Here is a 23,220-nt window from a genome sequence, read left to right as displayed (position 1 = left end):
CCATTGGCTAACTAAATAAGAACTGATTTTTTTTGTCTGATAACGTGATGATCTGAACATTTTGTACCTCCTTTCTAGGCTGGGTGAAAGACTGAGCTTAGTATGGTGATAGTCAGACTACCTCCTTTCCATACCATACTTCAAATGGTAGGTAAGGCCATTTGACGTTAGAACAACCTTTTTCTCATTAAGCATGGTAAAACCCTTAGAGTTTAGGAAATACAGTACAGGTTGTTCTGTACAGCCCATCCAGTTGGTGCGGATATTGATCTGCCATTCTTGACTGACCTGACGTAATCTGAATTTGTTGGTTGTCACAACAGAAAGCAAGGCTTGTAATACAAGTAGACATATAGGCTAGATTTGTTGCTTTTTGCAAGTTCAGGTAAAAGAATCCGGTGTCAAGTAGCTGTCCCTACGCCATTTAAACCACTTCTATCGTGCCAGTACCAAAACACTTCACTGCAATGAGCCTAAATGACTTCTGTTCGGTTGCACTCACCCCCATCATCATGAAGTGCATCGAGAGGCTGGTCCTGGCTCACCTCAAGACATGCTCACCACCCTCTCTGAACCCCTTCCAATTCGCCTACTGCCAGAACAGGAGTATGGAGGCTGGTATCTCCACGGCACTTCACTCCGCTCTGTCCCACCTTGACAATAGCAACACCTGTGTGAGAGTGCAGTTTATTGAATTCAGTTCTGCTTTCAACAGTTACAGCATCATCCCCTCCAAACCGATCACCAAACTACGTAAACTGGGTTTTAATATAGCTCCCTGTCTAACTGGATTTTGGACTTCCAAACCACCAGCAGTCTGTTAGGTTAGATAAACACCCCTGCAACCCTCACCCTGGCCTGAATACTGGTGCACCACAGTGCTGCGTGTCGAGCCCCATCCTTTACTCCCTTCACCTAGACTGCACACCTGTACATGGCTCTGACACCATTGTTAAGTTTGCAGCCGACCTTACAATAGGTCTCATCAGCAATGGTGAGATGGAGAGGACGTCCAGCACCTACATTGTGGTACACAGACAACAACCTACCCTGGCTCTCAACATCAAGAAGAGCTCATTGTGGAGTCAAAATGTGGCGCACACATCTCTGGACTGAGGTGAAGCGTGTCACTAGCTTCAAGTTTCTGGGTGTCCACATCTCTGAAGACTTCTCGAGGACTCTCAACATCTCTACTTTGATCAAGGAAAGATTGTTCACATCCCAATCATAGACCGTTCATCTCATTCCTATCCAGGAAGCGTTAAAAGCCTCTCTGCACCCGGGCAAGTAAAGTTTAGAGGATATGTCTTCCCTGCGGCTGTCATTCTACTGAACACTAAACTCCCCACCCCTCCACCCCTCCACCCCTCCACCCCACCACCCCACCACCCACACACACACACACACACACACACACACACACACCTACACTAACTAAACTACACGCACACTGTTGTAATATGCTGCACAACAGATGTCATCCAAGAGCATTGACATTATATGATTATAGATGCATAATTTTAGAGAGAAAAAAAGTTTTAGTTTTTGTTAAGCCTGCGATCATGCAAGCACTCAGTAGTGACTGCACGGGTTCACGGGCTAGTACGGCTCTTACAAGACGTCATAACGTCCCTTGCGTGTGGGTGTGACTGAGCGATTCTAGTAAGATGGCTGCGAAAAGGGAGAGTGATTGAGAAATCTGACCAACGTTTGTTTATGACTGGCACAATACTGCGGTGGATAACTGGCCCGGAAGATTAATGGTGTGAATGAGTGTCCTCTGCTGCCATTGGTTTATGTTTACCTTTTTTCAGGAAAAGGCACCTTGTCTGACGTGATGAGAATTGATTTGCTAGCAGCTCTTCATAGGCTGTTTATTCCAAATCACTGCTCGGCAACCGAACGCTAAACGTTGAAAATACTGGAAATAAAGCAGGTGGGTGGCTTCATTCGTTACCAACGCTGAGATTTGTGGCATTTTAAGTAGCTGACAGTGGCATCAGCACATTAAACATTTAATATTAGCAATTGGTATGCTCCACACTGCGACAGAAGTAACGTTAACGGTTATAATGCCAGTTCAATCTGATAGCAGTGGATGGTTTGGACAGCCCTGCACTCGGTACTGGGATGTACTGCGTGGCGTGATAAATGTCATTTCGTTGGTCCAGCTGCCCTTTTAGTTTGCTATAGGGACATAAACAACAGTAGCTAATGACATGCTGTTTACCTAGTTACAGATAACATTACATGTTTGATCATAATAATCACTGCATAAATCATCAACGTTACCTCAATTTGATTTGGTTAACATTAGCCACCTAGCGATAGCATGTTTTATCCCTGAGTTAGCTGGTGTATGGTTGTGGTAGGCTAAATAACACCACCGTCCGGATAACTTTTAGCCATTGTAACATCAATGTTATTGGGTGAAATAGATTAGATTAAGTGGAATAAGGTTTACTAAGTACATAGTTATTGTCAGGCAGCTGTGGTTGTGAATTTCAATAACCTTAATTTAAATGAAATTACCTGGGACCATAACGTTACATCAAATCCATTCGTTCCACGTTAACGTTACCTCCATAGATAGATGGCTAGTTAGCTACCTGTTAGCTACTGGCTAATTGCAGTGTGTGAAGTAACTGTTTTATGCATCGATGTGTTGCTTCTGGCCTAAAGTGAACAAGTCACACTACGTTAATATCTAATGGATTACGTTAGCTCTTTAGCTAGCGAGTTAATTAGCTTCTAGGGTTGAAATTTTGTACACAAGCCTTGCCTATTGAATAGCTTGAAATGCTCCCAAATGATGATGCTCCTCAGTAAAAGGGTGTAAGTTGGCTCGTTGATTATAACTGTACTTTATATGAGTTTAATGGTTCATCGACTAATCTTGAGTAACGTCAGACTTGGATAAATGTAATGGTCTGAAAAAAATCACTGCTACTAAGCTCTGCACCACCTTGGTGTTGGTGTCATAGTCCAGTTATCGCTAGTATCCAACGCTTTACATTCTCACCTTCAAGACACACACCTCTTAAATACATTCTTTCTGTAACTGTCAAGTTAAAACTTGTGTGTGAAGTAACCATACAGGAGCAACGTTAGACTCATTTCGGTAGTATTGGCTACTGGATACCAGTCACTGCCAAGAAGGAAGATAGCCTGCTACTACCATAGACGTGTAAGTTATGCAGCCTGAACTTGACAGCGTTAGAATTGTACATAACGATGTACTGTCGAATTGCTGATGAACATAATATGATACATATTGGGCATTTACCTAAACTGTGCAATTGATAATGTTAAGTTGTGTTTCCTGATCCCGAGAAGAACGACATAGGGGTTTTGAGACCTTAAGGAAAACAGCGTTTTTATTGCATTTCTCTTGTCACATCTTTGTTTGCCATCACGAGACATCCTGCAATTTAGTGCTTGCCAAACTGAACTTTGTACCCGTACAACAGCATAAGGGAGTGGAAAGAATGTGACCTGTAAACAGAAACTTATGTCTATCTAAACCTGTAATATATTCACCTAGAGTTTTGATAAAGTGTCCAGTTGTCATCATTGTGGGGAATGATTGAGCTTTCAAGCATGACTATGTATTTTTTGCTGAACACATGCATTATTGCATGCAACAGATGAAATCGTATTGTCTTTCATCATCAATCATTATTAAGCATATATTGTCAGATGATTGGTTGACATTTCATATCAAAATTTCCCCAGTTATTCTTACCTCCCTACAACAATGCCTCTCGAGCATCCTGATGACGACAAAATTCAAGCTATACTCTGATGAGGAAAAAAACGAAGAAGCGATCTATGCCAAATTATTTTTACATAAATCTTTCAAAGTATATAACGGTCAAATCAATGAATGCCCATGCATCTGGCATTAGCCAAGCCCATGCATTAGACTGTCTGCTTTTATTTCTGGCAACATGCACAAAGCAAAGGCCAAATATCCTGTCAAACACAACATCGTCTACAGATTAGTAGCATCAGTAGTAGATTTGAAACAAATGTAAAAAGTGGGTGTAAGGATACTTTTTAAGGCACGTGTCCTGAAAGTCCATCAACTTTTATTCAGGGCCATAATGGGTGCTTAAACATTAGGCAGTACTCTACAGAAGATTGTTTTGTGATGTCTTTCCTCCATTGTAGGTAGGTCTGTGTTTTAATCACTTGTTACTCCTGTAGAAGAGAAAGAAATTGTCAGGATATCAGCAATATCAGTATTGTCTGAGAATGCCTTTACAGCGATGCGTATTTGTCTTGTAGTTGTTTTGTTGCAGACAGTAGTGTGAAATTCACTCTACTTTTTGCGTCATTGACCAGGTGAGCAGGACATCTGGCTAATGATTCATTATAGCTGGGGGGCGGAAGTGACTTTGTCTCGTCCAGCAAGCTTGCTTCTTTCTAAACTCCCCCTCTCTCTCACTCTTACTACTAGGATTCATATATTTGTCCGAAGTAAAATCAGGAAGTTGGCTTCAGTGAAGTGCTCCAGCTTGGTCATCATCCCATGACTCACTGGTTTACACTAATTTAGAGGTCAGTGCTGCTGTCAGAATTGAATGGACGTTACTTTCATATGTGTTTTATTATTAGCTTTGTGTTAGTCATAGTTTCCCTAGCACAGAGTGGTAATGGTGGTGTGTTTTGCTTTCTCTGAATTCAAACTACTAAGCTTCCTGCGATCGTTACTGTTGAGACAGCTTTGCATTGCTTATTTTTCTCTCTTTGTGCTTTGGTCATATGCTTCTCGCTGGTTTTCAGGTTGCATAGTAAATAGATTGTGTACCTCTCTCTCCTGGTAAGGCAGTAGTAGTCTTACTGCCTGGCCAGCAGAAAGATAAACATGAAAGTTGAACCTCTTCATAAAGTCGTCTCCAGACTTCCATTGTTCAGACCAGGATACTGTGGTGGCCAATTCGCATGCAAATGATCATCCTGATGAAATCCTGCATTGCCATCCTGGAATATGCTGTCATTGATGGAACAACCTAGTCATCCAGTCTATTCAGATAGTTAGCTGACTTTTTATTGCCTCCTAGCCTGACCTGAAGCAACCCCAGAGCATTTACTAATTTAAATTAACTTTGACTTTTAGGCCCAGTGCGTCTATGCAAGTGGTAACCCACAACCTTGTCGCTTTTTCCATCCATATCCATGTCTTGCTTTCTAGTAGTGTGTGAGTGCAAGTGAATGCTCCATCCTCAAGTGCTGGTGCCTCTTAGTGGTCTCAACAGGCTCACAGTTGAATAAACAAATCGTAACACAACACAAGGAAGCGCCTGTGCCTTCATGGCCTCTAGTCACTGAGCTGGAAAAACGAATGTGTTCCACTGCTTCAGGGATCTCACAATGGTGAAAAAAGGCCTTTCTTCTCTCCACACTTGTTAGAAAGGGAATGGCTGTCACAAGAAGATTTAAGTGAATGGAAACTTGGGACGAGTTCGTGGACCGTTGTTTTGGCTAAGCGGAGGATCATTGGTGGGGATTGGTCTTGATGCCAGAGAGTTGCACCGGGTGTTTTAGGTGAAGGTGGTTATCTTTTTTTAACTCAGTCACACAAACAGACTGTAGCGTTACGTAGAAAGAATGTAATAGAATATGATTATGGATTTGCAAAATGAAATGGAAAAAGCCACATGGAGTTACTTATTGAGTTTGAAAGATAAGAAATCAGAACAGGTCTATCTCATTTATGAACACAATGTACTGAAAGCTTCTGTCAACATAAACACCAAGCATCGACCTGTGTTTGTGTTGGTTTGCATTTTGGAACATTTCTCTGTTGCCGTCAGAACAGAAAAACGACTCGCAAGCATGTTTCTGTTTACCTAAAGACACCGGCTGTTATCCTCCATTCTATTCAAATCAGACTCTATTGATTCTCCCTCTGCAGGACGCTGACCACAGCAAGCGACCGAAGCACAGGCGAGAGCAGCAGCGTGCAGCACGTTACTGAGAGTCCTGGAGGGACTGGAGTTATGACTCAGAGCCCCTGAGACAGCATGGAGCTTTAGCTCGCCACACCAAACCTCAGTTCAAGTAAGAGCATGTTTCTCTCTCTCTCTCGCTCTCTCTCTCTCTCTCTCTCTCTCTCGTACACACACACACACTGTCACATAGAAACACTTGACCTTTTTCTCTGTCTTTGTCCCTCACACACACGCGCACACACACACAAGCAGTGAGGACGCTGAAGGTGCCCTACTCGGCGCTAAAATTTGTCCTGTCCTCCTGAGAATGGGGGTGAGAGTGAAGGGGTGTGTGTGTGTGTGTTCGCAGTTCAAGTCCACATAGTGGTCATAAGGAAGAGATCTGGATCACAGGGCAGTGCTTCATGCATACTAAGCATGTTAGGTATTTGAACGACAAGCTCTCCACTGGGAATTACGTTGCAAACCAGTTGTTGACTGCTGTCAAATATTTAGCTTAAACCATAATTCTACTAGTTGTTAACTCCTAACCTCGGCTATCTGCCTACTTTTGAGTTGTCAGTTTGTCTCTTTCAAGAAAAGGTTAAAAGAAATGGGTTTATGGTGACCTTTAGGGTAGGGATATGGGTCCATTTTGTTAGTCAAGATTGTGTCTGTTTGCCAGCTGTTGATGCTGACTGTTGAACCTCTTCCCCTGTTGTGTCAGAGCAGTCAGGATGAGTGAAACAGCGTGATGAAGGTGCTTAATCATCTGCCTCAGTACTTGGTGTGGAAGTTGCTTAATGTGTTCTTCTTTTTAAGACAGAAGCACTCCTACACATGCACAACCAAACATGCACAACCAAAAGGCCATATTGTGTGTCAGCGTGTGAGTGTGTGTGAGTCAAAGGGGTCAGCTGGCTATGACCTGACACAGCTGATTAGCTCAGAAGTCAGGTGAAAGTTGAAAGGTCAAGAAAAGGCACATGTGTAATTAAGGTTCCAAAAACCCTGTATTACTCAGCTGTGTCTGTGCGTGCACGCAACCCTGTCAGGGTTCCCAGGACCATTATGTGTCATACTGTCTGACCTCAAGAGCCTTTGCTATAAATATGTACACACACACACACACACACGCCCATGGCTCTTCTCTGATATGGGAAACTTGACCATGCAGCGTGTAGCAGACCAGGAAAGAAACAGGACTCGTGGCCAGCTCTGTTTACCCACATTTTTCAAGCGCTTGGCTTCGTCGATTTGTTTGTTTGCACTAAGTGGGCAGTGTTTCTCAGTTCAAACGTAGGTCATGCTACCCGCAGAGACCAATTGATTGTGGTTTGTCTGTTTGGGTCAGCTTTTCATATATATATTTTTTTGCACTCTTGTGTGTTTGTCTGTCTGTCTGTCTGTGTGTGTGTATTTGTGCATAGTTTAATCTGGAGGTTTTTAGTGTTGCACTGTTTTCTCTGTAAATTATTCCGATGGGAGGGTCTTCTCGGGACTGTGATAGTTTTCCTCGTCTGTTTCAGCAGACTGGACTCCACCCGCTCGGGTCGGCCTGAGCTCCTTAGAGATGATGTCAGTTGGGCCTCTCCTAGGGAAGGAAGCCTGTAGTCATGTGAGATTCCAGGAAGTTTTTGGGGATGGCAGGGTGGAGTCGTCCACATGCCATTCTGCCGTTTAGATTCCATGTCTGTTGTTCCAGGCTTCCCGAGAAATCAAAACACGCCTGTTCCTTCTCAAAAGTAGTTCTCAGAGGTGGCAGAGTTCAGGCTTTTCCCCCCCTCAGTCCATATTTAAACTCCAACGTGAATTTGGTCTGTGTTTTTCCTCCTCAGCCAATTTTACCAGGACAATGTAACATATCTTCTTTTTTTGTTGACATGGGAGGTTTTGGGGCTGAAAGTTATCCAGTATGTCAACAAACAGTTCAGCATAAAGCTAGGTTATTCTGTTTTTACAAACAATTGTAAGAAGTAAAATGTGAGTTTGGGCTCAGTAGTTTGGTGCCCATCATCTGCTTTTGATTGCCTGTCCATGGTGTGTAGTGGAGATTGTCTCATGTTCCTTGAGCCCGGTCTCTGTGCTTTCTCTCTGTCTCTGTCTGTCTCTGTCTGTCTTTCTCTCTCTCTCTCTCTCTCTCTCTCTGTCTCTCTCTGTCTCTCTCTCTCTCTCTCTTTCTTTCTCTCTCTCTCTCTCTCTCTCTCGGTTCTCTCGCTCGGCTCTGGGGGGTAGCAGGGTTTGGAGGGCTGCTGGAGGGGCTCTGTTGCATATTATTGCTGGGTGGGAGGCTTTTGAGTGTTTTCACTCTCAGGAAGTGTTCTGACATCACAGGAAGTTCGAGGTGAAACTCTTTAGCTCTTCCTGTGATTAGATCAGTGTAATCTCATCGTGGGTGCCGAGCTAGACTGTGTGTTTTCGCTGAAGGCGTCTTCTAATGTGTGGGGATATTGATTGTTCTGTTGAAGGTGGTAAGTTCTTTTCTGCAGAGAAAAGTCATGGTTTCTGTGTTTTCACTGGACATGAATACGGTCAGTGTTTAATGTGTGAGCTGTTGGTATGTGGACTGTGATGACTGCTGTATCATGCTGTAGTGCTTTATAATCTTAGCTACTATATGAATAAAATATTGACTCCTAAGCACTTAAATCAGTGATTTAAAAGACTTATCTACTGTCCTTGAAGAGAGCGGTTCATTTACTCTAATGCGTACTGAATTAATGTCTCTCTCTCTCTCTCTCTCTCTCTCTCTCTCTCTCCCTCTCCCCCTCCTCTGCAGGAGTGTGTCTGTCTGAGAATGGAGTGGTGCAGGCTGCAGGCTGGATGACAGGGTCTGCAGGGATCTCTGACTGCCCTCGCCCCCCCCTCCACACCACCTGATCGCCCCGTCTCTGTGCTGACGGGGATCCGGAGAGACGGCCACACACACACCCTCCTCCTCCCCCCCCGCCTCCCCTCGGGCCACAGCATTGCACACTCCAGGGCAACCGTTCCTTCCCCTTCCTCTTCACTCACCCCTCCGCCTGTGTAGGAGGACACTCCACCCCTCTTGTTTTGGGGGTTTCCCTCTCCACCTTTCCCGAGCCCCCCCTCCCCTCCCTTCCTCCCCTCCTTTTCTCCCCCTGTTCTCTCCCTTTCCCTCTTCTCCCCCTCTTCCTCATTTCTCCTCTTCTCCGTTCCTCTCCTCTCTCTCCCTCTCTCTCTCTCTCCCCTCGGCGAGCGTGTGAGGGCAGAATGAGCTGGTTAAGCCGTCTGAACCCGCGGGCGGCCGGCTCCAGGCCCGGCCGAAACGCCGCCCCCTCCAGCCCCTGCATGGCTGACCCGGAGACCTGCCTCATGGTCTTCCAGAACCACTGGAGACAGGTGAGGATGGACAACTCAAATCAGCCCCCGTGCTCGGCTCTGTGGTTTCTCCTCCTCTGCTTGGCACACTTTGTTTGCCTAGGTTTTTACCTTGGTGTGTTTTCTCTACTCTGACTAGCTCAGTCCAATTCACTTTCAGTTTAAATTCAATACGCTTTATATTGGCATGACCATGTAAAAGGAAACAGTGTTGCCCAAGCATAAACCATGCAATACAGAAATATAGAGAACTTGGAAAAGAGAGAACTTTGTCTCAGTCTCATTCTCTCTTCCCCATACTCATGTAAACATTCTCTTTCTCTCTCATTCTCCTGTTATGCTAAAACCAGTTGCACCACTCTGTTGGCCATTGAACAGTACAGTGGTAGCTTACAGTTGTTTTGGATGATGGCGTAATGTAGATACGCTTGTGTCAACTTGCTGTTTCACTTGTTTATGTGTACACACAGATTGAGCCGCTGTCAGATATTATTGATCTGTGTGTGTGTGTGTGTGTGTGAAATAGCATCTCTGTGTGTGGTCCCCAGATTTGTAGGACACGTGAGATCTACTCCCCTCCGGGTGATCGTTACGCAGCTTTATTTCACACACACAACAGGGACAGGTTCCAAGGGGTTTTCCGGTGACGAAAGCAGAGCTTTCTCTAGTGCACTGCTCTTCACAGTCCGTGTCACTAGTGGAACGCTAAAATAAATAGGAATCTTTAAACCTGACTAGTGTAATACATAGTAGTACGTAATACACAGTTGAAAAGGTAAATACATGTTGCAAAGGGAAATTATCAAAGTTTTAACAGTTTTGGTTTATAGTTGCAAAGAATGGAAAGGAAATGTTGTTCATGTAACCCACCAACAAATGAACTGATAAAGCAGCATCAAACATGAAGTTGGAGTTAGATTGAGCCGAAATATTCTCTCTCTCTCTCTCTCTCTCTCTCTCTCTCTCTCTCTCTCTCTCTCTCTCTCTCTCTCTCTCTCTCAGGTGTCGTGGGTGCTGGAGCAGAAGGACTCGATGTCCAGTGGCGCTGACGACTTGACCGCCGTGAGGAACAACACCGACCAGATGCTGTGCCTGCTGGCCGAGGAGCGGCCCCAGGAGCTCGACCCCGAGGTCCTCTCCTCCTCTTCCTCCTCCTCCTCTTCCTCCGCGGCCGCCTGCATGGGGCCCATCTTGGAGTTTGTGGTGTCCGAGCGGGTCCTGGAGCGGCTGGTGGAGTGGCACGTGCGCCGCGGCCTGGACCCCGACAGCCAGGGGGCGCTGCTCAAGCTGTTTGAGATGCTGATCGGCCAGTCCCAGCAGCCCTTGCTCCAGCACATGGCCGTGCTGCAGCCGCTGCTCTGCCTGCTGGCCACCTGCGCCGACCCCCAGCTGGGCTGCCCGCCCGCCCTCGAGGCCAGCCTCGTGCTCCTGCTCAACCAGGTGAGCTGAGCGCCTCCACTCAAGGGGAAACAGCTTATTTATTTATTTATTATTGCTCTAGTCTAGCTCTATGTCTACATTATGCTGTTGCTGTTGCTGACTGTGCTGATGAGCAGGTCTGTGTCGCTGATGTGACTGCGCTGTCGTTCTGAATGAGGGCTCTGTGGAATATTTGCAGACTGCGCATCTCCTGCTTTCAAAGCATATTTCTGTTGCTCTGTCTGTTCTTTTCAACGTCTTTGTGTCCCCCCCCCTCTCTTCATCTCTGACATTTCTCCTCCTCCTCCTCCTCCTCCTCCTCCTCTCCTCCTCAGGTGTGTGTGTGCACAGCGCGGGAGCCCAAGGTGCTGGAGCTGTTGTTCCAGGCGACGCCGGCCCCTCAGGGTCCCACCAACCTGCTCATCTTCTCCCTGCTGGTGCCCTTCATCCACCGGCACGGCGCCATCGGCCAGCAGGCCCGCGACGCCCTGCTGCTCGTCATGGCAACGTCCGCCAGCAACGAGGCCGTGGCCCAGTACATCACCGAGAACTCCTACTTCTGCCCGGTACCAGCTCTCGCCTGCTCCGCCCCCCTCTGTACCTCTCACATGCTCTCTTCCTCATACACTCATACACTCATACACTCCACCTGCACTGATGATCAGAAGACGTTTTGGACTCTTCTCCGAATGTTCTTGAAATCCACTTTAGCTTTGATGTATACAACGAACAGCTGCATTAGCTGAGTGTGAAGTGGGGGCCTTACCTAGATGAATTCAAGGATTGGTTTCAGGTTGTGTACTATTACGGGTAGCTTTTAACTTCTTGTTTAAAGAAATAAATTTTCTACTGTAATGTTGCCATGAGGAAAGTAAACTAGACTTCTGTCATCACTCTGAACTGTGATTTGCATCATCATCCTTTCAGCCATTTATAATCAGTCAGTATGCAAGCCAACTGTGGAGATTCAGAAGTGTAGCATATCATATTTGGCAGGCGCTCCTGTCATCAACAGGATTCAGCCTGGCCACAGGTCTGTTTATTTCTGCATTCTCCAGATTGCAACACTAAACGCTGAGCATGTCCACTGTGAGACCAAGTCTGAGAGCATTTCAGCTCACACAGAGTGATTGCATGTAGACATGACTCACTCACATTTGCAGCAATCTGCAAAGATCTCCTTATTTCACTAGATGTCCCAGAGGACGTACCCATACAAAGACCACTGTTTGGAGTTGTGAGGGTGAAGTGTCACTGGTGTTGGTGGACTTGGCTTGGGACGGAAAAAAAGGAACAAGGCTCAGTGGATGAATTAGAATGATTGTGATCGCTGACTGTGTTTTGAATCAATCCGTGGAGCCGGCCAAAGTTTTATGCTAAGATTGCAGGAATTCCCCACCTGTTATTGGGACTGTTGTCTTGTATGTTGCCTGTATGTTGTCCCACCAGAAGCATAATGTGTATGTGTGTGCGCGCCATGGCTGCTGTGATGCGGGATGGAAACACTGGCTCAGTGTGTGTCTGGGTGGCGCTGTGTGTCTGTGGAGGCTCTGTGGACAGAGAGCGCCTGTCTCGAGCACTGATGCCACAGTGTGTGTGGGCGTGGGTGCGCACGGGAGAGCGAAGTGGCATGAGCTGGCACTCTGTCGGGCCGCACAGGCGGCCATTGTGCTCCCGGCGGACGGCTGCTGTGGTGGCGCTGTGTCTTCGCCATGCCCACACGAGCCGCCGCGGAGAGACAACGGACGAATGTTCTAATGTTTCCACCAGCAAGAGGCTTGGCCTGAGGGGCTTTATGTAAACATTTTGTTGTTGGGAGAAGCAGTCCTCTCTTCGTCGGTTTCTGTCCCTCTCTGCCCCAGCCCAAGCTCCTCCATGTCCTCTGCCTCTCCTTCAGTCTCTTCCACACTCCTCTCCCCCTTCTCCTCTCTCACCCATGAAATATTAGATAAGGTCGGATCTGACCTACTTAGGCCGCCGACCAGCCGAGGTGCCATCTAGGATGAATGTGTGCCACCCTTTATTCTTCTCTCTCCATCTCTCTCTCTCTCCAATCGCTCTCCATCTCTCTCTTTCCCTCTCCCTCTCTCGCTCTTTCTCTCCCACTCCCTCCCTCTCTGTGTTCTTTTCTGTCCAATCCTGTACTTGTCCTACTCTCCTCGATCTTTTGAGAGAAAAAAATCCCCCTCTTTATTCCTCCTCTTATCTTTCCTCTCTTCCTCCCCCTCCAGTCACCCCAGTTCTTTTGTTTTCCAGCCGCAGCAGCTCCTATCGCTGCTTCTGTCTCACACTTTGATCTCTGCCCAGCCTCGCTGCAATCACGGCGCACGTTTGAATTGCTCCTTGATCGTCTCCCTCTCTGCCCCACTCATGAGACAGAGGCGGTGGGTTGGGGTGGGGGGGGAGTGTTTGTGTTGTCGCCCCCCCCCCCCCTCATCAATGGTGCATATCTCTGCAGGGGCGCTATGCTTCAGCTTCAGTAATCTGGCGTCTGCCTGCCTGCCTGCCTGCATTTTCTGACTGCTGTGGTGGAGAACACTGAGGCCTTTCCCACTGCCCCTTGGATGCTCTGAGGTGTCCATCACCTCACTACTGAGGCCATATCCCACCACACAAGGGAGGGAGCTCCAACCCCCAACCCTCCACACCTTCTTCTCCTCTTCCTCCTCCTCATCCTCGTCAGTTGCCATGTCTGTAGCGGAGTGTGATCAGAAAGAAGTTCATAGCAGGGCTTCTCTCTGATGCCACTGGCCAGGGTCTCTCTGTGCTCTGTGCTCTGTCTCTGCTGCCAGCCTCTGCTCTGATGTGTCCCAGAGATGCGGGCCAGACAGCTGACAGGCCTAGAGAGACTTGAGGACTGCGCCGTCTGCTTGAAGGCGCGCCATTTATGTGTAGGAAGAGAGCTTGCAGAGATAGGTTGAGTTTGTTTGCGTGTGAGGTTCTCAGCAGTGCAATAAGGAGTAGGGACAGGCTATATGCCAGACTCATTTCATGAATGGATGGGCGTAGCAGCAGGATGAAGTGCTTGCCACAGTGTGTCTTGTCTGATGCCAGACACACACACACACACACACACACACACACACACACACCGATGACTGCCCTGCCCTGTCTCACTGGTGACCCGTCCTCTCCAGGTCCTGGCCACGGGCCTGAGCGCTCTCTACTCGTCGCTGCCGCGGAAGATCGAGGTGCGCGGGGACGACTGGCACGCGCTGCGGCGCGAGGACTGGATGGGCGTGTCCTCGCTGGTCCTCTTCATGAACTCCCTGGAGTTCTGCAACGCTGTGGTGCAGGTACGTCAACAGGAGCGCTCATCCATACCCGTCAACCTGGACAGAATTAGCGTGTTTCTCAGGATCTGTTCCTCTGTTTTTGTGAACGGCGGACGACTACTCTAGCGTGTCTGTTGCCTTAAGGGTATTAGTCTAGCGCGTTTGATGTCTTTAATGTACTCCAAAGCCTAATGGCTGTCATTGATGGGAAATGCGTCTGGACACACAAGCTACATGGGAGCTAAAGCTAATTTACTCTGCAAAATCATTTAGCTAATGTAATAACACAAGCAGCATCCTGAGTTCATGTTTGGTCCATGTTATGACAACCTCCTAAAGAGACATGCTGCATGGACATTGACAGGGTAGCATGTGCATACATGTACGTATGACATGGAGCAGTGAGACACCTACTGTATAGGCATCTTAAAGTAGCGAGTGGGGACTGTACTGTGACTGTATTTCAGTAAGCCCTGATCATCATTCAAAAAATGCATTTAAATGCATGTCATTTTTGTGATTGCATTTAAAAAAGACTCTTCCTACTGTAGATATTGAAAGCATAAGCCTGTTCACATTGTGTTAAAATTGACCTTCACTGATATGCCATAGAGGTAATTGTTTCTCATTATGGCATGTTTACTGCAGATCCTTTAAGAAAAACAATGCCTATGACCACTGCACTGATTATATTGACTAAAGGCACAGATTGTAGACAGGTTGTCCTTTTTAGATTGTGCCTTGCTTTGTGTCGGTGGAATTGGCAAATATTTATCCCTGCCTATTCTCACTGCAAGGTTACTGCTGTGGGAAGCTCGTTCATGATGCATTTTGCAAATGGACTGTGTAGTTAGGGCCCCAGTGGGGTGTACTACGAACCTCGATTAGTGGGTTAGCGAGGTATGTTGCGCTTCCCTGAAAATATCATTGAAATCTATCCATTACTTTTTGAGTTATCTTGCAACAATCTAATCTAACAAACAGACAGACAGACAAACGGACAAACAAACGCTGGTCCCCGATGAAAACGTATACCTCTAAATAAAAAATAATTTATGCGCATCAAGGGAGAGACAGCATGACTTCACCCTAAAGATCCATCAGCTGCTCTAACTAGACAGGGAAATAGTTAGCAAAGGATGACTAATCATTCAGTGTCAAAGTCAGGAGGTATCCCGTTTAGAACCACTACAGATATCCTACAGGGTCACAACGCAGGAGCATACATTAGTGTCAACGTGACCTACTAGTGAGAAATGCAGAACATTAAACCACATATTGGAATAGAGGACATAGTACTCTATTCCACTTATTCTCATGTGCACCCCTGTGCCCTGTTCTGAGGTGTGTTCTGTTGTTCTGTGTGTCCCTGCAGGTTTCTCACCCACTGGTGCGCACTCAGCTGCTTGATTACGTCCACAATGGCTTCCTGATTCCAGTCATGGGCCCCGCCCTTCACAAGGTACAGCCAATCATTGTGTTGCATATTCAGCGGTGTTCGGGGTGTGGTTGGTCCTCTAGAATTGAGTATAGAACTGCATCACAAAAGAATATGGAAAATGAAAATATTTTAATTTGAAATCATTTAAATATAGTTCTGATACGTTTTTTTTTCCAGTCCACAAAGGTCTGTACTGTTTTGTCATTCAAATGTCATTCAAAATGAGGATGTTTATTTCTGTCCCCTTCTGTACCATATCCTGGTTTGCTATCCTCAGTCGTCTGTCGATGAGATGATCGCCAGCACGGCCTACCTGGACCTCTTCCTGCGCAGCGTCACGGAAACGTCCCTCCTCAAAACCTTCCTGCGTTTCATCCTGCTGCATCGCCACGACAACGACACCATCCTGGACACGCTGCTCACACGCATCAGCAGCAACTCGCGGGTCAGTTAGGAGCACACACACGCACACACACTGTAGAATTCCTGGGTACTTACTGTATGCTGGTGTGTCCATATGTTACTCCTGTGTGTAGTATACGGCAGGGTAGGGGGCCATACCATACCAGTGTACAGGACTTTGTCTGACACCTAAAGGCCAGATGAGATATAGACACTAATGACTAGTGAGGCCTGTGCCATCGAGAGGGTCATGTTGCCCTGTTGCTCGGGGAACATCAGCGATAACATGGGCCGAAGGAGATCGCATGCTGGTCATGTGGTCAGAGCCGGTTTTGTGCAATGGTTGGCACCACCTGCCACGTTGCCATGATTTACGTTTTTATGTTTTAGTATAACACGCGTGGTCTTAGGTTTTGACTCTGAGACGGTTCGAGGAAGCAAATTGAGAAGCAGTCTTCAGTCGAGATGCTCAGCAACCGCTTCTAATAGCAATCACAACTGTCAGACTTAGCCTGTGCTCTGGTATTCATTTATTTTACCATCTAAAATAAATCCTCATCTGATTGTTGATCCTGATCCAGCAGTCAAGATTTATTCACACACACACACACACACACACACACACACACACACACACACATGAACTTGTCTTTCTCCGATTTCTGCCTAAGATACGGGAGGTTTTATAGCACTGAGGGGAAGCTAAGATGTGTATCTTCCTTGTTTGTGTGTTTGCAGTTGTGCATGGTTTCTCTCAGCCTCTTCAAGACACTGCTGTCCCTCAACTGTGAAGACCTCATGCTACAGCTCGTTCTCAGGTAGTGTGTGTGTGTGTGTGTGTGTGTGTGTGTGTGTGTGTGTGTGTTTGTCTTGCTTCATTTAGTGCTAAATAACAACAGGGAAATTAAGTCTTTCAAACGGCTCATAATTGGGCATATAACTGATAACTGAGTATTGAGACTGCCGTGTATTATTCATTTACCTCTACAAACTGGCCACTTTTTATGTTGTGCTTTGGAAAGGTAACTCAACGGTTCAATTAAAGCATTTGTACCAAGTAATCCACAGTTCATCTGTACATGTGAAACAAGCAGTCCTCTATGACGAATAGACTTTGAGATCATACCCAAGCACTTCCATCCCACTTGGAATGACCTTCCTCCATTTCCCAAGGTGCCACCTAGCTGCGGCTGTGTGTACTGTTTGTGAGTGTGTTTGCAGTGACGTGTGTGTTGTGCTGTAGGTATCTGCTGCCATGCACACATGTGATGCTGAGTCAGAGGCGTGCGGTCAGGGAGACAGACATTTACGGCAAGTCGGCAGACAAGTTCCTCTCCCTCATCCCGGAGTGCTGCCGTGCCTCAACAGCGCCATCTGGGGAGCGGGAGGAGGAACCCGCCTTTTGGGGGAAAGGTGAGCCTGCATGAGAAATGCATGCACAATACCAAAGAGGTGGAAAAGTCACCCTCAGAAAGTCAGTCCTGCCACATGTCTGGGCTAACCATCCGCTAAACCAACTGATTCTAATTTGCACAACTCTTCAGCCAGGTAGAGCAGCTAATTAGTGATCTCGGGTAGATCCAGGTACATAGTTGAACTTTTTAGAAGTTGAACTTTTCTATCTCTGACAATTCCCACACATGTATACTACTGAGAAATGAGAAGCTTGATTACAGGTGATGAAGTTGACAAATGTGGCAACTTCATCTCAGAACATGCTAAGAAGGGAAACTCACATTGTTACTCTACAGTACCTCTCATGACTGTTTACAGACAGTGTGCAGAAAAAAGGTTCCATTGAGGGATGCAGTATTGCAGTCATTTCTATGAACATCATTCACCATTCTCTCCCTCTACTTCTCCCTCTTTGCTTCTCCAGTGCTGGGCAGCCCCACGGCTGAGTCCCCGGTCCACCCCAGACCCAGCACGCCGTCCCGCCTGGCCCTCTTCATCCGCCAGCAGAGTTCGGGCGGCGGCGCCTCGGCTAGCTCCCCCACCAGCACCGAGCCTCCCTCCTCCCCCCGAGGGGCTCCAGCCGCTCCCCTCTCCCCCGACAGCCCCCTGCACCAGGCCTCGGGCTCCACCGACGAGCCCAACGGGGAGTCGGGCTACCTGGACTACCTGCGGGAGGCGCGGCGGGGCATCGAGGTCTGCTCCTGGGCCTGCCGCAACTGGTCAGCCCCCTACGACGGCGAGGACCCTTCTCCGAACCTGGCGCCGGCTCCCCCTCCCCCTCCCACCAGCCACCCCAGCCTGAGCCTGGTGCCCGAGCACTTCTCCCTCCAGGGCGGCCCAGCTGGCGCGGCCAGTGCGGGCGCGGGCCCAGGTGTGGGCCCAGGTGTGGTCCCAGGTGTGGTCCCAGGTGCGGGCACAGGCTCAGGCGAGGCCGGCCAGAAGGAGCGGGCGGCGGTGGTGGCGGCGGCGCGTTCGGAGTGGAGCAGCACGGAGCGCGACAGCGGCGAGTGGGACGTGACCATCAGCAAGAACTGCATCAGCCTGACGCCGCGCAGCAAGAAGCGCAGCCTGCAGCGGGACCAGACGCCGCTCAACACCGCCCCCATGCACCTGCCCACCTCCTCCTCCTCCTCCGCATCCTCATCCTCAGTATCATCAGCAGCAACGACAATGCCGACCTCCACTGTGTCCACCTCCTCCACCCCTGCTGCCCTACACCAGGCCCTCTTTAACGGGACGGGCCGGGGGGACAGCTGCCCCGACATGGCCGATGGGGGCATGGAGGTGAAGAAGGTGAAGCGGGACGTGGATGCGGACTCGAGCGTGAGCGTGAGCACGGGTGGCTCCGGCGCAGAGCCGGGCCAGAACGGTGCGGTGGGCGTGTGCTCCCCCGAGGCCTGTGCGCCGCCGCAGGGAGGCGGGAGTTGCGTTGAGGCCCGTGGTGGCCCCGGCGTCCTCCAACAGACGCCCCCGCAAGTGTCCCGCCAGCCTGACCGCCCACCACTGTCCTGCACAGCCCCCGCCCCGGCCCCTGCCCCGTCGCTCGACGAGGCCCCCCCGAAGCCCACTCCGTCTCCCGCCCCAGCAGCCCCGGAGGCGACCTTGGCCCCATCGGCCTCCTCCTCCTTCTCCTCCTACTCCTCGGCGGTGAGCCGGGGGCTGGAGTCGGTGGAGAGCCTGATCGAGGAGCTGCTGGAGCGCGCACCGACGGCAGCGGCCCCCGGGGACTCCAACGGCCAGGGCATCAGCATCGAGGCCTTCCACCAGGAGCTGCGCGAGCTGGAGGAGCGCGTGCGGGAGCGGCGGGCGGTCGCCCAGGCCCTGGAGGAGCTGGCCAGAGAGCCGCCCGCCCTCGAGCACGCCGAGGACGAGCTGCAGCCGCCGCCCACGCCGCTCGAGGCCGAGGCGGCAGCCGGCGATGCCAAGATGGAGAACGCGATGGGAGGGATGTTCAGTCCTGCCAGGCCCCTGGGCCAGCCGGCCGCTCCTCCATACACTGGTAAGGCCCACATCCCAGAAACACCTACGTCACTCCACTGATGTGGCTTTGGTTACCAGTTATGGCAGTGGCTCTCTGCCAGTCATGTCCAAATGAAATTGTTGTACCTCACACTCTGTTTCTTTCTTTTCTTTCTCTTTCTCTTTCTCTTTCTCTTTCTCTTTCTCTTTCTCTTTCTCTTTCTCTTTCTCTTTCTCTTTCTCTTTCTTTCTTTCTTTCTTTCTTTTTCTTTCCTTCCTCTCTTTCCTCCCTCCCTCTCAGGACCGTTTATTATGGTGCTGTTTGCCAAGCTGGAGAACATGCTGCAGAACTCCCTGTACGTGAACATCCTGCTGACGGGCATCGTGTTCCAGCTGGCCTGCTACCCGCAGCCTCTCATCCGCTCCTTCCTCCTCAACACCAACATGGTCTTCCAGCCCAGCATCAAGTCCCTCATCCAGGTACTGCACACACACCTCCACTCCCGGCCAGCCCGTACAGCACAGCACACCCAGCTCACTCAGCAACACGTGTCCGAAGCTTGTTCACAACAACACATTTCCACACCTTTGGGTCAGGACCTAGAGTTGCTGCCTGGGGAATTTCTTGTAGTTGGTCTGTACCAGTACACAAACATTCAGTAGAAACCATTTTCACTTAAAAAGTCGAGTGAAAATAGCATGCTGATAAACATGTGTGTTTCATTTGACAAGGGGCATGTACGTTTTGCTTTCTGGCGTCACAAGCGATTACAGGTGAAAAGCGTTGCGGTAGAGAGGTCCAGGCATTCAGAATGGCTTTATCCTAAGTACCATGGCGTCTTGTTGACATGCATTGCCCTGGGACCAGACATCTGTCAGACGTGCTCATGAGTGTGATGTCTGGGCTCTGGCCCAGCTCCCTGTAATTGGTCAGCTAAGGTGTTTCATCAGGCCCCCGTAGACGGATCATGTGCAAGGTTAATAGAGTTAAGCCCAGTCTGTGCCACATCAGCTGATCCTCACTGAGCACCAAGAGCCCCATCAGCTGAGCTCGTTTGGAAGATGAAGGTCAAAAGTTGGTTGCCTGGTTACTGCTTACTGCAGAGCTATGCATGTGTGTGTACAGTGCAAAGCGAATTAATGAATGAGTGAGTGAGTGAGTGAGTAAATGAATGAATGAATGAATGAGTGAGTGAGTAAATGAATGAATGAATGAATGAATGAATGAATGAATGAATGGCAAAAACCAAGCAGGTGGCCACAACTGCCCCACTTTGATGCTTCTTTTTCATGCGCAGCATTTAGCCAGCAGACGTGTATATTTGTTGTGTGATGCAAACATTGAATATGATTAGCATCTGATTTGCATGCATATGACTATCATATTATGAATGTGGGAGGTAGCGTCAACTGTTAGAGCCAGAGTAAGAGTATTAGCCTGTGGTGATGCGTTTGAACATGCTAGCATGCAGAACAGGATAATCCACCAGCCTAAATGGCAGCTGTGCGTAGGTATTAAAATTTGGCCTGTCTCAACATATATGAACGTCTGAAAACGGATAACGGGGAGTCTTCTTGACTCATGACCTATTATATGGGCGTTTATTCTGTAGAGAAGCGTCCATGCCCTTGCTATTTTGAGGTGTTGACACAAGACAGCACAAGTAATCTATAGAAATGGTTAACAACTCCAGTTGCTCTCTGCTGCCCTCTGCTGTGGAGATGGATACTATACAAATCCAGGTCATCTCTAATGTCAAGGTTGCTCACTGTTTGCTGTTTTAACTCAAACGCCAGAAATAACTTTTGTTTCTCTTGACGAGTTCCTCCTCCTGTTCCTGTCTGCGCAGGTGCTGGGCACGGTGAAGAACCGCATCGAGGTGTTCGCCGCCATGCACGAGGACTTCCCGGCCATGCTGAGGAAAGCCCGGCGCTACCTGCTGGCCCGCGGCAAGCTGGACTGGAGCGACTCGCCCACCGCTCTGCCCAGCCTGCGCCGCTCCGACTCCATGGGTGAGGGTGAGCGCACCAGAGCGGGGACTGGGAACGGGCGGAGGGGGCAAGGGCACAGAATGGTAGAACCAAGAGGAAACAAGGGAAAGAAAGAGAGAGACAGAAAGGCTGAAAGAAAGAAAGAAAGAAAGACAGAAAGAAAGGAAAAAAGACTAGAAGAAAGGACTGAGAGGGTAGCCTGTTCTAGTGAGATGCCCTAGTCCAGCTGTGTGTAATTATGGTCATCTGAGGCCTGTGTGTGTGTGTGTGTGTGTGTGTGTGTGTGTGTGTGTGTTGAGCAGTGCTGGCAGCGCTCTGGGCTGACCATGGGGTTGAGGCCCAGATGGTTGAGTTGCGGCCGGACTGGACTCCGGCGCTGCTCCCGCGTGGCCTCAGCTCTCTGGCCGCCACAGCTGGGGGTCTGAGGAGCAGCTCTGTTGCCTCTCCTCTAGATGTGTGGGGTTTGGGCTTCTGCCTCTAGTGGGCTGGACAGCAGGCTCTCATCCAGCCACATTCAGCCCTTAGATTGTGCTGCTTGTTTGTTTGTTTGTTTCTTTCTTTCTTTCTTTGTGAGTGTGCTGGTTATAGTATGTAGAGAAGAGGCTTGTTTAGTTATTCTTTGAATCTGTCTGTGAATTGATCTTTCTGTGATTCTCCATTTGAATGTCTCTGAAAAAAACGCTTTCATTTTTTTCTGTTCTGTCTGTCTCTCTCCCTCCCTCTCTCTCTCTCTCTCTCTCTCTCTCTCTTTCTCCCTCTCCCTCTCTCTATCCCTCCTGCAGTGAAGAGCCGTAAGCCGTCTCTGGGCGACCTGATCCTGCGCCACACCAACAGCCCGACCCGGGCGCGTAACGCCGCTCAGATGGCCCTGGCGCACGTGCGCGACGGCGGCCAGTCCCTGCACAGCGCCCTGTTCCGCGCCACCACCTCCTCCACGGCCTCCAGCCTGGAGCGGCAGGCCGAGGCGCTGCGCGTCAAGAACGCCGTCTACTGCGCCGTGGTCTTCGCCGAGTTCCTCAAGGAGCTGGCCGCGCTCGCCCAGGAGCACGCCGTCGCCCTGCCCTTCCCCCGCAGCGGCCCCGGGGTAGAGGAGTGACCACACACACACACACACTCAAACACACACACACACTCAAACACACACACACACACATACACATACACCAACACCACAATGACCCACAAACTGGTGGCTTTTTTTTCTTTCTTGCCACATGAGGGCAGTATTCAGTTTAATCGAACTGAGAAAGAAGGAAGGCAGTTGGGGTTTCTGTTTTTTTTTTTTTTTTTTTAATTGTTTGTGGAAATTGCACAAGTGGCCCCACACATCTGTGCATAGCTGTGTACATACCTATACATAGAAAGAGTATAAATATATGAGATATATAGAATATTTATGTGTATGATGGGTTTTTATATGCACAGAGACTAAACGCTGAACTGCTATTTCCTGGAAATGGTATTCCCACCTGTGTACACACAAATACACCCATACACACTGTGCGCAGAGCTCTGCCACTGTAGAACTGTATTTTAGCGGCTCGGCTGAATGAAGTAGTTGTCCACCTGTAGTGCACGGCGCTCTCCTCTCAGCTCTGTGTGACTGACCGCCCTCCCTCAGTCCAGTCTGATGCGGGACAGGAGAGGACTCTCGCGAGGCAGATCCTCATTCGTTTTCTACACATTTTTAAAGCCCTGTTTGTCTCCGCGTGTCAGAGAAGCGTCCAATGAATGCATTGGTGGAAGAGATTTTTTGTTTTGTTTTGTTTTTGTCAAAAAAAAAAAGGAATAAGGGTTCACCTCACAACATGGGGACATAAATGAATCATGACTGGGGGGGGGGGGGATGAACAACGCTGCGCCTCTGTTTTGGATCCTCCTCACCGCTGCACATCATCAGAGGAGGCCAACCCGTCGTCGGCATCTCAGACTCGACCTCTGACCCCGTGCTCCTGCTTTCGCTCTGTGGCGGAGAGCCGGGAGCACGCCGGCCAATCGT

General features: G+C 48.9%; 1 protein-coding gene across 4 annotated transcripts; it reads left to right on the top strand.

Annotated features, from left to right (window-relative positions):
- The first annotated feature begins 1,680 nt into the window (after nt 1-1,680).
- On the top strand, nt 1,681-23,061 carry fhip1b (FHF complex subunit HOOK interacting protein 1B). 4 transcript variants are annotated; one of them, XM_062533924.1, is made up of 15 exons: nt 1,681-1,936; nt 4,463-4,563; nt 5,921-6,066; nt 8,716-9,299; nt 10,281-10,718; nt 11,033-11,263; nt 13,835-13,993; nt 15,348-15,434; nt 15,691-15,858; nt 16,554-16,633; nt 17,059-17,228; nt 17,695-19,269; nt 19,531-19,709; nt 21,080-21,248; nt 22,004-23,061. In XM_062533924.1, exons 4-15 carry the CDS (start codon nt 9,171-9,173, stop codon nt 22,315-22,317), a joined length of 3,699 nt encoding a protein of 1,232 aa, XP_062389908.1. In that variant the 5' UTR covers nt 1,681-1,936; nt 4,463-4,563; nt 5,921-6,066; nt 8,716-9,170; the 3' UTR covers nt 22,318-23,061. The 4 variants fall into 4 exon arrangements, with proteins under 4 accessions (XP_062389908.1, XP_062389907.1, XP_062389909.1 ...); XM_062533926.1 differs by lacking the exon at nt 4,463-4,563 and adding an exon at nt 5,416-5,556 and having other exon boundaries at nt 1,922-1,936; nt 21,080-21,242; XM_062533923.1 differs by lacking the exon at nt 4,463-4,563.
- The last annotated feature ends 159 nt before the right edge of the window (nt 23,062-23,220 follow it).

This window comes from Sardina pilchardus, chromosome 4 (genome assembly GCF_963854185.1).
Source record: "Sardina pilchardus chromosome 4, fSarPil1.1, whole genome shotgun sequence".
Lineage (NCBI taxonomy): Eukaryota > Metazoa > Chordata > Actinopteri > Clupeiformes > Clupeidae > Sardina > Sardina pilchardus.
The sequence above is the reverse complement of the archived record's forward strand: the minus strand, read 5'-3'. Positions and strand labels throughout refer to the sequence as shown.

Bases quoted from the DNA above. Each gene is read 5' to 3' on its own strand.
- fhip1b (XM_062533923.1), top strand. From the start codon at position 9,171: ATGAGCTGGTTAAGCCGTCTGAACCCGCGGGCGGCCGGCTCCAGGCCC. The intron at 13,994-15,347 runs GTACGTCAACAG...GTGTCCCTGCAG, and splicing joins TCTGCAACGCTGTGGTGCAG to GTTTCTCACCCACTGGTGCG. The intron at 17,229-17,694 runs GTGAGCCTGCAT...TTGCTTCTCCAG, and splicing joins ACCCGCCTTTTGGGGGAAAG to TGCTGGGCAGCCCCACGGCT.